The sequence below is a fragment of the Pan paniscus genome, chromosome 3 (genome assembly GCF_029289425.2).
Source record: "Pan paniscus chromosome 3, NHGRI_mPanPan1-v2.0_pri, whole genome shotgun sequence".
NCBI lineage: Eukaryota > Metazoa > Chordata > Mammalia > Primates > Hominidae > Pan > Pan paniscus.
In genome coordinates this window covers 8,506,608-8,518,980 of record NC_073252.2, presented here as the reverse complement: position 1 = coordinate 8,518,980, position 12,373 = coordinate 8,506,608, and the positions used below count along the sequence as shown (strand labels likewise).

At 55.4% G+C, this 12,373-nt stretch overlaps 1 protein-coding gene across 7 annotated transcripts in view; it reads right to left on the bottom strand.

The window, feature by feature from the left end:
- Nucleotides 1-12,373, bottom strand: part of SH3TC1 (SH3 domain and tetratricopeptide repeats 1) — a 42,378-nt gene that overhangs the window by 8,186 nt on the left and 21,819 nt on the right. For 5 of the 7 annotated variants that reach the window (XM_063603716.1, XM_024928576.4, XM_003816445.5 and 2 more), the window contains 4 exons: nt 9,717-9,847; nt 7,466-7,507; nt 4,033-5,697; nt 582-762 (listed from right to left, as the gene is read on the bottom strand). In XM_063603716.1, the coding sequence (XP_063459786.1) occupies nt 582-762; nt 4,033-5,697; nt 7,466-7,507; nt 9,717-9,847 (2,019 nt within the window). Of the gene's footprint in view, nt 1-581; nt 763-2,489; nt 2,576-3,988; nt 5,698-7,465; nt 7,508-9,716; nt 9,848-12,373 lie in introns of all 7 variants that reach the window. The other 2 variants (XR_004669472.3, XR_004669473.3) reach the window with 2 other exon arrangements.

The window sequence follows — 12,373 nt, the reverse complement described above, 5'->3', positions numbered from 1 at the left end:
GGGGTGTGAGTGCAGCAATGTCACTGGGCCCTATGGGTGGGGTGGCCAGGGCCATGGTTACCCCACCAGGTCAGGATGCTACGGGAGAGCCAAGTGGGCCACATGTGGGATGTGAGACCTTGAAACCCTGCCCCAGGGAAGCAGGTGACACAACTGGCTCTGTCTTCTGTGGGAGAGAAGCCACAGGTGGCTGCTGTGGTCACATTTAAGGGGACAGGTGAAGGCCAGGAGTGAAGACTCGGGGCAGGCAGAGGTCAGATGACAAAAGCCACCATGGTAGGAAGAACAGCTCAGAATGCATGTAACTGCTTCTGCTGGGGTTGAAATGACCTTTGGGGAGGTGTGCAAGCAGGAATGGGAAGACGTGTCACCCAACAAGGGAAGCTCAAGCTGGGACTCACGGGTCATCAGCAGCCCTGGGACAACCCCAGGCCCCCCAGCTCAGAGCATCCAATGCCAAGGAACCAAATGATCCCAAGGAGAGGGGCTGCTGGGGCCCTGGGCCAGCTTCCCTGTGCCCCCGCCCCACCGCCCCCTTTGCCCCCTCCCCCCGCCCCCACCACCACAGAGCCAGCCCTCACCGCTCAGTGCCCAGGGACAGGTAGAGCTGACTGATGGTCTCCAGGAGCTGCCCCTCCAGCACCTTGTCGGCCACCTTGCAGGCCAGGGAGAGCTGGAGCTCATGGTAGATGACACACTGGGCCTCGCTGGGCATGACGGCGCTGTAGAAGTGGCACAGCCGCTGGACGGCCCGCAGCTGGCCTGGGCAGAAGACAAAAGAGGTCAGCCTCCCAGCATCGAAGCGAGGCTGGCTGGGCTCAGAGGCCCCTGCGGTGTGCTTGCCTCTTTCACACCTCTGTGAGCCTGGGCCCCACAGGCGGGGAACCGCTGAGCACACCGTGACATGGGCACAGCTTGGTGCAGATGCCCATGGTAGAGGCCGGCCTTCTTTACAACCCCCAGGGCTGAGGCCCTAGCCAAGCTCGGCCCCTGCACCAGGCCATCTATTTCTGCTTCACAAAGCCCCTCTGGCCAGGACCAGGGCCGCCTTCAGCCCGAGCTGACGAGGCCAGGGACACAAGTAGCCCCTGTCGCAGATGAAACCCTGGGGGTGCAAAGCCAAATGTCACGTCTGCCACACACGGCATCATGTTGGGGGAATGGGGTTCAAAGCCGGCCCCTGGCGTTCCCACACATGCTCCTCCCGTGCAGCCAGGCTCCAAACCCACAGGCTCACGGGCCTCTCCCAAAGCCAAGGCGCTGGGAACGGTGGAAAGCTGCTGATTTTCTAGTGTCAGCAACATTCCGGAGATGAACACCAGAAACCAGGTACGCCGAGTAGACATCTATCACACACGCCACCCAACAACGGCAGAATACACAGTCCTCTCAAGCGCCCACGGGACACTCCCCAAGACAGGCCACGTGCCAGGCCACACAATGAGCCTCAGTGAATGGAAAAGGACTGAGACCAAAGCAGGAGTGTTCTTCAGCTGTACTGGCGTGAAACTGGACATCAACAGTGAAGGAAATTTGGGAAAGTCAAAAATATGTGGAAATGACACACTCCTAAACAACCAGTGAGTCAAAGAAGAGACCATCAGGGAAACTGAAAACTAATTTGAGAAGAATGAAAACAAACGCACAGCATGGGCCAGAGCAATGGCTCATGCCTGTCATCCCAGCACTGCGGGAGGCCGAGGCGGGAGAATCGCTTGAGTCCAGGAGTTTGAGACTAGCCTGGGAAACATGGTGAAACCCCCGTCTCTACAAAAAAATACAAAAATTAGCCGGGTGTGGTGGTGCATATCTGTAATCCCAGCTACTCGGGAGGCTGAGGCAGGAGAATGGCTTGAACCCAGGTAGAGATTGCAGTGAGCCGAGGTTACACCACTGCACTCCAGCCTGGGCAATAGAGCAAAACTCTGTCTAAAAAAAAAAAAAAAAGCACAGCATATCAAAAATTCCAAGATGCAGCTAAGGCAGTGCTGAAAGGGAAATGTGTAACTCTAAATGTCTACATGCAAAGAAAGAAGAAAAATCTCAAATCAAAAACCCAAACTTCCACCTTAAGAAACTAGAAAAAGAAGAATGAACTAAACCCAAAGCGAGTAAAAGGAAGAAAATAATAAACATGAGAGTGGAAATGGGAAGTAAAAATACAGAGAATGGAAAAACAAAAGAGCTAATCAACAGAACCAAAAGTGGGTTTTTCGAAAATATTAACAAAATTGACAAATCTTTCAGCAGACTGACCAAGAAAAGGAAGATGGGACACAAATGACTAAAATCAGAGACCGAGCACCATGGCTCACGCCTGTCATCCCAGCACTTTGTGAGGCCGAAGTGGGAGGAGCGCTTGAGGCCAGCATTCAAGACCAGCCTGGGGGAACATGACGAGACCCCACCTCTAATAAAAATAAATAAATTAAAAATTAAAAACCCACGTTTCTAAAATCAGAAATGAAAGAGGGAACATTATTGCTGACCTGACAGAAATAAAAGGATTCCATGAGAACACTACGAACAATTGTATGCCAACAAATCAGATCATCCAGACGCAACAGCCAAACTCCTAGAAAGACACAAACTACCAAAAGTGACTCAAAAATGACCACAAGTAAGCATGTGGGGTATCAGCCCCACCCTCGGTCTTCTCGACTGTTCAACGCGGGGCTGGGAGACAGGGAAGCATGATCCTCGTCCCCTGGCCCCCGGTCTCCTCGACTGTTCAACGCGGGGCGGGGAGACAGGGAAGCATGATCCCCGTTCCCTGGCCTGCATTTCCAAGTCTGAATCCCCCAGCACCCCGGGGACGGCCTCGTAGGAGGTGCCACAGGCTATTGTGCCAGGACCCACCGGAGGCTGCAGTGGGGGCTGGGGTGCCGGGTTTCTGGAGGGTCTCCTTGCAGTCAGAGAATGGCCCTGGGGAAGAAGCCTGGGTCTGAACCCCCCACTCTTCCTTGGGCAGATGGCTCCCCAGTGCCCTTGGGGAAAAGGCCAAGCCACAGCCTGAGGCCCCAGGCCCTGCTTAGCTCTCCAGCAGAGCTTCTCACCATCCAGCACCCAACCAACCCACGCCCAACTCTGCACCTCCCTGCATAGGCCCTGCTCACTCACCCCCACTTACACCCCACTCATCCCCGCTCACCCACTCACACCCCGCTCACTCACCCCCATCACACCCCCGCTCACTCACCCCCTGCTCACTCACCCCCATCACACCCCCACTCACTCACCCCCATCACACCCCCACTCACTCACCCCTACTCGCTCACCCCTGGGCCTTCACACAGGCTACACCACCAGCCCCTCACCCACCACGTATTACTTGACTAAATCTTCTCAACCCTCTGGTCCCAGACTAAAGAGGCTTCCCTAACCCAGGGCCAAGAGCTGCCCCGCCATCACACCACTCACCCTTTTGTGGCTTCTCTGGCCTGAAGCTCACTTTCCCACGCTCAGCCCCTGCCACCCAAGGACCCCACAAGCCCCATTTGTGGGTGGGACGTGGCACACTCTGCACAACGAGCTGCTTTTGCATAAACTGCTCTGTGGCTTTGGGTAACCACCCGCCCTTGCGTCCTCTGTGAAGTGGGATGACAGGTGCACAGGGCTGCCGAGATGCCAAGCAGATAACATGGGCACAAGCACCGGCATTTAGGGCCTGGCTCACGGAGGGGCCCCAAGTCCTAGCTCAGCGGAGCCTGCCTCGCTTCCTGGGTTATGTCTAGGGTGACCCACCGCCCGTTGCCCAGACTTCAGGGATTCCCAGCATGCAGGACTTTCAGTGCTCAAGGCAGGATGGTCCCTGGGCAAACCAGGAGGAGCTGGCTCCCCCAGTAGGGCACAGAGGGCCTGGCCCTGCGTGGGAACTGCCTGTCTCCAGGGCGCTTGCCAACATCTGCTGTTTGCCATGACTCAGCACTTTCGATGGTGGAAAAACCACCGCTTGTGTCTGAATCACAAACCCCAGGTGTGCCCTGACCCGAGTGGCCCCGGAAGGCATGCGGGAGGAACTGTGGCACTCACTCTCCACGTGGCCCATCTCCACGGCGACCAGAAGGGCCCACTCGTAGTAGCCCTTGCCCTGCTGGGCCGGGCCCTGGCGGGTGCAGAGGTGGCCCAGCTGCAGGAGCACGTGGGTGAAGTCCCGGCCACACTCCCCGAGGGGCAGCCTCGAGAACAGCCGCACGGCCTCCAGGAGGTAGTGCTGGGCCAGCCTGCTGGCACCCACGTGCAGGCACAGGGCCCCGAAGTTGGCCAGCCCCACTGCCTGGTTCCTCTGCTGGCCCAGGTCCCGAGCCGCCCGAAGGGCGCGGTAGTAGCTCTCGGCTGCCTGCCTTGTCCGGCCCGTCCTCTTCAGAGCCACGGCCACCATGTTGGCAATCACGCCCTCCTGGTCCTCGCTGGCCACCACCGCATCCTGGACAGACTGCAGGATGTCCAGGGCCACCGGGCTCTGCCCATGAAGCACGTGCAGCCAGGCCAGGGCCACCAGGTGGTCCACGATGGCATGGACTCCGGCAACAGCACTGGCTTCCACTGCCTGCGTCATAAAGGTGATGGCCGGGCCGTGGCAGCCATGGTGGCTGTACAGCTGGGCCAAGCTGGTGTAGAGGGGGCCGCGCAGCGCCTGGCCCGTGCCCGGGGTCAGGGATGCCAGCGCTTGCCTGAGGTAGTGGGAAGTCTGGGCAGGGAGGCTGTGGGGCTGGGGGGCGTTCTGGAGCACCAGGTTCACACTCCTCAGCGAGCCGGCCAGCGAGCCCCGTGTCCGCAATGAGGCCACCTTGACACAGCTCAGCACCAGGTGGGGCAGGCACTTGCGGCTGTAGATGTCAGCCAGGAGTAGGTAGCAGTCTGAGAGCCACGCAGCCTCTGGGGCTCCCGAGTCCCTGTGCAAAAGCAGCAGCCGCTCTAGGAAGGGCAGGGCCTCCTCGGGCTGCTTGAGGTGCACGTGGTGCCTGGCCAGCAGGAAGCAGGCCCGGGCCTCGGCCTGCAGGCTCTGGCCACCCACCGCCCGCCGCAGCGCCAGCTGCAGGATCTCCCCCTCCGCCTCAGTGCTGCAGATGTGGTCGGGCGTCCCCAGGAGCAGGGCCATGGCTTTGGGCACCACCTGTGCACACTTCTCCCGGTTCTTCTGCTTCCGGTAAATGCTGGCCAGGTTGGCGTACACAGCCACCACCAGAAACAGGTCCCCGAAGCTGCCCTCCAGGGCCCCCAGCGCTTCCTCAAAGTACACCCGGGCCTGGGACAGCTTGAGCCTCCTGCTGCACAGCCGCCCCAGGAGGAAGCAGAGCCTGGCCAGGGCCATGAGGAGGCCAGCTTTCTTGGCCGCCCCCCGGGCCTGTGCCAGGCGCCCAGTCAGCTCCTCCTCGTCGCTGAAGCTGCGGAACACGCTGCTCAGCCACGGCAGCGCCACATCGTACAGGCCATGGAAGCTGGCCTCGTACCCGGGGGCGTTCAGGAACAGCAGCAGTGAGCTCAGGGCCTCTGGGTCCTCCCAGTCGTCCTCAGCTTCCAAGCAGAAGGAGGGCTCCTCGGGGTCCTGCAAGCTCACGTCACTGGATGCCGCACAGAGACCCCAGGACGCTGGCTCCTGGGGGCAGCCTGGGCAGGTCTTGCATTGTTCCAGAACATTCTTCACCTTCTGCAAGGTCTCCTGTGGCTCCGGGCTCAGGCAAGGTGGAGGTATTTCTGCAAGTCACAAAAACACCTAGACAGATTAGAGTCCAGCAGTGAGTCCTGGGTCCACTGGGGGCAGGGTCCCCGCATCCCCAGCCTCTGTGTCCCCGGTGCAGCACTTTCCAGATGATGCCGCCCTACCGGCTTGCCATGAGCCCTTGAGAATTATGTGCAATGCAAACCCAGGGCCTGGAGCACATAGGAACTCCGGCACTGTGGGGACAGGGAAAACACAGGCCCATGGCCCGACTCTCCTACGAAATCACCTTCCTGTCCTCCTTTGTCGCCCACCTGACAGCATGATTTTAGGAGACTATGTGTCAGCTCAGTGATCCCTCAGAGATGCCTTTCCCTTTAGAAAGAATCAAAGCCTTCTAACCGCACCCAAGTGTACGCAGCACTACAACTACAAATGTAATTTTTGTCAGCATACTGGGCCCCCCGATGGGGTACAGGAATCCATGAAATCCTCAACAGCCAGTCAGAGCTACTGATCACCTCAAAAGCTGCTATGCAAAATTGGTAAAGCCACCCACGGCAGAGGACAGGGATGTTGTAGCCATGTACCCAGCTCCGTGCAGGGAAATGGACCATCCCTGCAGGAAGGATGGGAAAGCTTCCAGGCTCCTGTGGCCACCTTCACCTTGGATGGTCTGAAAACCTGAAGCCCGCAGTTCCTAAAGGGTTAACAAAGGCCAGGCTGCCCATGCAGCCTGCTGGTGCCTGCTGGCTTTGGTGGATTCCCAGCCAAAGCCCCCTCCCAGAGGTGAGCAAACAAGCGCATTTCCTGTTGGAAAACCTGGGACGAAAGGAGACATTACTGGGAAGGAAAGAATCTAGATTTAAATAGACTCTCTGTTTCAAGCTCACATGTAAAAAATATTTTCACTACAAACGGTCTCCTTATTCATCTGTAAAGCCTTGGAATTAAAAAAAAATTAAATATGATTTAGAGGCAAATGTCTGACTTGACTACACTAGATTAGCTAAGAAATCTCCCCCGCCCGGCAGAGGCAAACAGCCCCTCCCAGCTATTACCCTGGCCTTGGGGGCAGCTGGAGAGTCACTCGCCTTTGCTCCAGGGACTTCGGCAGAGGGTGGATCCACCCCCTCCCCCAGGAAAACCTACAACAGCCTTCCCTTCCCCACTGGCTTCCAGGCCTCCTCTGGGACCTCCTGCCTGCATCCCAAATATACTGGAATGGATCCCATTCCCAGGGAACTTCCGAGGGCTCTTGGGGTGTCCACATCCCCAGGCTCTCCCCATGCGGACCCTGTGTGAGGGGAAGAGACAGAGCTGTAGAGGGGAGATGAAAGGGTCTCCCTCAATCAGCCCCTCAGGCAGGAGCAGGCCCTTGAGGGACCTCAGTTGAGGCCCCTGCAACCTAAGGCTCTGAATTCTGCCACCCGCTGAGGGCAGTGTGGCCTCCCATCTCTGAGGCAGAGCAGAGGGCAAGCTGCAGCTTCTCCAGGTCATGAGAAAGGAACCCACAGCTACAAGTGGACCCAAGCAGTGGAAAGGACGCTCCATCTCGGGCGGGGACCAGGCGGGGGCCAGCATGTTCATTGGAAGAAGTGCGGGACCCCACGGCCTCCAGTGCCACAGTGGACGGGAGGTTCAGGCCCACCTCAGGCAACCTCCCTCAAGCCCCCAGCCCACACCACAGAGGGGTGACAGCCGCACCCAATGCCCACCGTGCTCAGCTCTGTCACCTCCCCCAGCGTTACCCCAAGGCCCAGCTCATAACCAGAGGAAGCCTGAGCCACTGGCAAAACCCACCTTTTTCCTGCGGCTGCTCGGTCTCAGCTTCCTCTACTGAGTCTGGCAAGGGAGAAAAGAGAAGCAATCAACACCCCCAGCCAGTACCTCTGGTCCCCTGCCAGGTTGAGCTGGTGTCGATGTTGCAGGGTGAGAGCATTGCTGGGTGCAGGTATTGAGGGCTGAGATGTTGCAGGGTGCTGGTGTTGCAGGCTGGGGTGTTGCAGGGTGCAGGTGTTGCGGGCTGAGGTGTTGCAGGGTCAGGTGCAACCAGCATAGGAGCACTCCTGACACCTGAGGGAGAGGCACCAGCCAATGGGCCAGAGAATTCTCATGTGCCAGCATCTCCAGGCCTCCACCCCACCCAACCCCTGTGGGGACTCCACTCTCCCATCTTCTGGGGACATCCTCCCATCATCAGTGGGGAGCACGCTCTCGGCTTCCATCAGCTCCATCAGGGAGCAGGGCACATTGAACAGGCAGCAGCTCTGAGTCCGACAGCCCAGGGATCAACACTGCTCCAGTGCACCCCCACCCTCTTCATCCCAGGGCAGGCAGCTACCAGGTCTCAGTTTCACCCCCGTAAAGTGGCTGACACTAACTGCTTACTGGGTTTCCGTGGAGGTCAAGTGAGAAATAGCTGTAAAAAGATGTGGAGATGTGGACAGCGTCAAGCGCTGTGAACTGGGATAACAGGTGTGCAGTTCTGGGGAGCACCCTGCAATGCCTCCATCTCACAACACCTGCATCCTGCAACACCCCCACTTATGACACCTGCACCCTGCAATGCCCCCGCCCACAACACCCCACAGTGTGGAGGGTCCCAAACCTGCTTCCTAAAAAGGACAGGAGATACCGTCCAGGGGGTCTGAGCCTTGATATGCTGAGGTCAAGTCTAAGTTTGTCCATTCAGGAAGGGAAGTTGATTTGTGGGATCTACAAATGTTAACTCTAATACTGGTGGGAGAAAAGGTCTTGTAATGCATGTCATCGAGCAAGCAGGAAAAAAGTGTGTGTGGAAATGTATCTGTTTATATATGTGTGTGCATATGTGTGTGAGGGGGTGCATGGATATGTATGTACGTGTGCGTGTACACCTTGTGAGGAAGGTGCATGCACATGTGTGTATGTGTGTGTACACCTCTGCAGGCACATGTGCACACATATCTGCATGGGTGGGTGTGTGTGTGTGCGTGTATACTTGTGAGTGCATGTGTGCATGCACACAGTGTGTATTTACATGTGTATTTGTGTGTTTATGTCTGTGTTTGTACGTGTGCACATAGGTATACAAGTAGGTGTGTAGATGCTGGGCACAGTGGCTCACAGCTGTAATCCCAGCACTTTGGGAGGCTGAGGCTGGCGGATCACCTGAGCTCAGGAGTTCGAGACCAGCCTGGCCAACATGGCGAAACTCTGTCTGTATAAAAAAATGCAAAACTAATCCAGGGTGTGGTGGCGCGTGCCTGTAGTTCCAGCTACTTGGGAGGCTGAGACACGAGAATCGCTTGAACCCGGGAGGCAGAGGTTGCAGTGAGCCGAGATCATGCCACTGCACTCCAGCCTGGGCAACAGCACAGGACTCTGTCTCAAAAAAAAAAAAAAAAAAAAGTGGGTGTGTATCCACACATTTGTGTTTATCTACACCCAGCAGATAGCACGGCCTCTGCCATGTTTCTTTACGTTGTGGATGACATGCCAACTTCATCTATGCATTGCACTGCAGCCCCCAGAGAAAGCTTTCGCACACAGAGGGGCACTGAGGTCAGAGGGACTATCTCTGTCCTTAGGAGACGGCAGCCCTGGGGTCCCACCATGACACTCCCTGGCAGCCAGGTGGCCAGGCCACACCACAGTCTGGGTTCTTTCTCTTGTGACAAGGAGAAAAGTCACTCTCACCCAGGCAAAGTGCAGTGGGCAGAGGGCTGGGCCCCAAACAGGAGCCCTCAGGGCTGGCAAATTAGACCCAGACCCATACCCTCTCCCTCGCCCAGCGTCTCAGGCAGGTGCCTGGGGTCAGGGCAGGAAGGGCTTCCCTGGTGCCCACAGGAGTCTCAGGGGCCACATTCCCACGCCCTCAGCTCCTCACCCATCCTCTCTCCTGTCTGGCTTGTCTGCAGCCCCTATGTGCCCTGGAGGCAGCGGCAGCCTCTGTCTGTTCACCTTTCAGCATCCAGGGGCTGGCACTATCTGTGGATGGACGAGGGCAGCAGGGGCTGCAGAAGGGAAAGGGGAGGGCAGTGGCCCCACCACAGGCATCGCCCACACGCACCCAGGCTGTACACGCTGCAGACATCGGTGCCCGACATCCGCCTCAGCAACTGCCTGGCATCCTCCTCAGAAAAGCAGCCCTCGCTGAAGAATGACTTTTCTTCCTCATTGAGAAAAATCGCACTTTCCAACCTGGAAAAAATAAAGTGCTTTATTCAAAATAACGTATTTGCAAAGTCAGCATTTCACACTAAGCACATTTCCATTCCTTGATTTGACAGACAGATAGTCTCGGAGCACTACTCTCTGCCCAGGGGTAGAGACAGAGATTTAAAAACAACAACAACAACAAAAAGTCCAGGCATGGTGGCTCACACCTGTAATCCCAGCACTTTGGGAGGCTGAGGTGGGCAGATCACTTGAGGTCAAGGTTTCAAGACCAGCCTGGCCAACATGGTGAAACCCCATCTCTACAAAAATACAAAAATTAGCCAGGCGTGGTGGCATGAGCCTGTAATTCCAGCTGTTCGGGAGGCTGAGGCAGGAGAATCACGTGAACAGAGGAGGAAGAGGTTGCAGTGAGCCGAGATCACACCACTGCACTCCAGCCTGGGTGACAGAGCAAGACTTTGTCTGAAAAAAAAAAAAAAAAAAAAACAGATCCTGACCTCAAGGGGTGCCTTGTCTGGCCAGGGGCAGATACCCAGAAGCAGGAAAGGCTGAAACAGATGCAAACAAGTAATGGTGTCCTAGGACAGTGAGCTCCTAGGCAGCCTTCAAAGCCCCATTCCAAATGTCCCCTCCCTTATGAAGTCCCCTGTGACAGCTGCAGACAGAACCAATCCAATCTCTCCACATTGTAAACTCCCACTGATTCTGTACAACCTCAGTGCTCCCCAGAGTGCCCAACATACACTCAGGGCACTCTCATAAAGTCAGGGAGAAGAACTACAGGAAGAAACAGAGAGAGAGGGAGAGAGGGGAGGAGAAAGGAGGCAATTTTTGCTTACAGGACTAAATTACCAGTATAATATGAAGCTTTGAAATGCATCTTATTCAGATTTTTAAAAAACTTAGAGTAGCTTACAGCACATTCTACAAAATAACAGGCCTGTATTCTTTAAAAACATCAAAAAAAGACTGAAAAGCTGTTTCACATTAAGGAGGCAAGACATGACGTCTGAATAGAACACGTGGTCTGAAATTTTCATTGTCTACAAAGGCCATCATTGTGGCTACTGGCAAAATCTGAATAAGATCTGTAGATAATGGCATTGTATCTGCGTTCATTTCCTGATTTCGACAGTTGTACTGTAGTTATGTAAGCAGATGTCCTGGTTTTAGGAACCACATACTGCATTATTTAGGGGTAAAGGAACATCATGTTTGCAACTTACTCTCAAAGGGTTTAGAAAAAAATAGAAGTGAAAGAGAGAAAGTAATAAAGCAAATGTCACAACATGTTAACATTTGTGCAGTCTGGGTGAGGGCGTGTGGGAATGTTATACTCTTTTTGCAACTTTCTTCTAAGTCTGAAATTGTGTCAAAAATAAAGTTAAAGAAAAAAAAAAAAGAAGAGGCACCAGGTTGTTCATTAAATAAAAGATGAAAACCCCGGGTCTGGAATAGGAAACATATTCAGCAAACATTTGTTGAGTGAATGAGAGAAGTCAGAATTTCTCCAGCTGTGAACAGGACTAATGGCACCCAACCCCGTCATCTTTCTGGGTTAAAGGAAGGGAACAAACTAGCTCATTCCCTGGCTCTTCTCTGACCCCTTGTAAGTTCAGTACATGTTGACTTCACACGGCCCCCAGTGACCTGTTGAGAATTTGTGGTCTCCCTTGGAGATGGTAGGGATCAGCTAGACCAAGGATCCCCAAAGAGTGTCCCATGGAACACCAGCTCAGCCAAAAGCAAACAGGGTCGTGGAGGATTCTGGAGGTTAAGTAAGTGTGGAAAAGGCATTTCAACAGGAAAAAGATGCCTTGTTTGTGCTGGGAATCCCTGGGATCACCCACAAGGGATGTGGACAAAGCTTTTCCCCACTCCTTAGGGCATGATGAAGTCTATGACGGAGCAGTGTGTGAGAACATGCTTTGGGAACTGCTGGTCTAGCTCCTGCCATCAGTGCATGGCCTGGCCAGCTTCCAGCTGCTTCTGAAGCACAGGTGCCAGAGGTACCAGAGCAGACGGACCCTTTCCATGAGGGGAACAAGTGAATGGCTTGATGAGGCATGGTGACAAATGGCCTCTGAGACCTGGTCTGAGAGGTGTTGGTCTGTCGCAGCCCCAAACATTGAACAGGACCATTGAAGACAAGCATCTCATTGGTGGGGCCAGGACCAGGATCACATGACCCAGAAGGTGGCCTCTCCATGCACCCACATTCTCTGGGCTCCTTGACTGAGGTCTTAACAAGGACAAGGCCAGGGAAACAGAATTCCATCAAACGATGGGCACAGCTGACTCAATCTCCAAAGACCCCCTGCTGCTGCTCGCACTGGGCAGTGAGAACACAGAAGTGACCAGGGAATTCTTCTCTTGGAGTTCCCTGGCTGAGAGCAGGCAGGTCATGGGTGGCGTGCAAATCACATAGGAAGAGGCGTATGGCCAGAAGAGTGCCCCCCCAGGGGAGCCACGGGGGCTGATGGAAGGCCCCAGGAGAACACGGGGTTCAGGGAGAGGGGGCTTCCCAGGCAGAAGGACACACGTGTC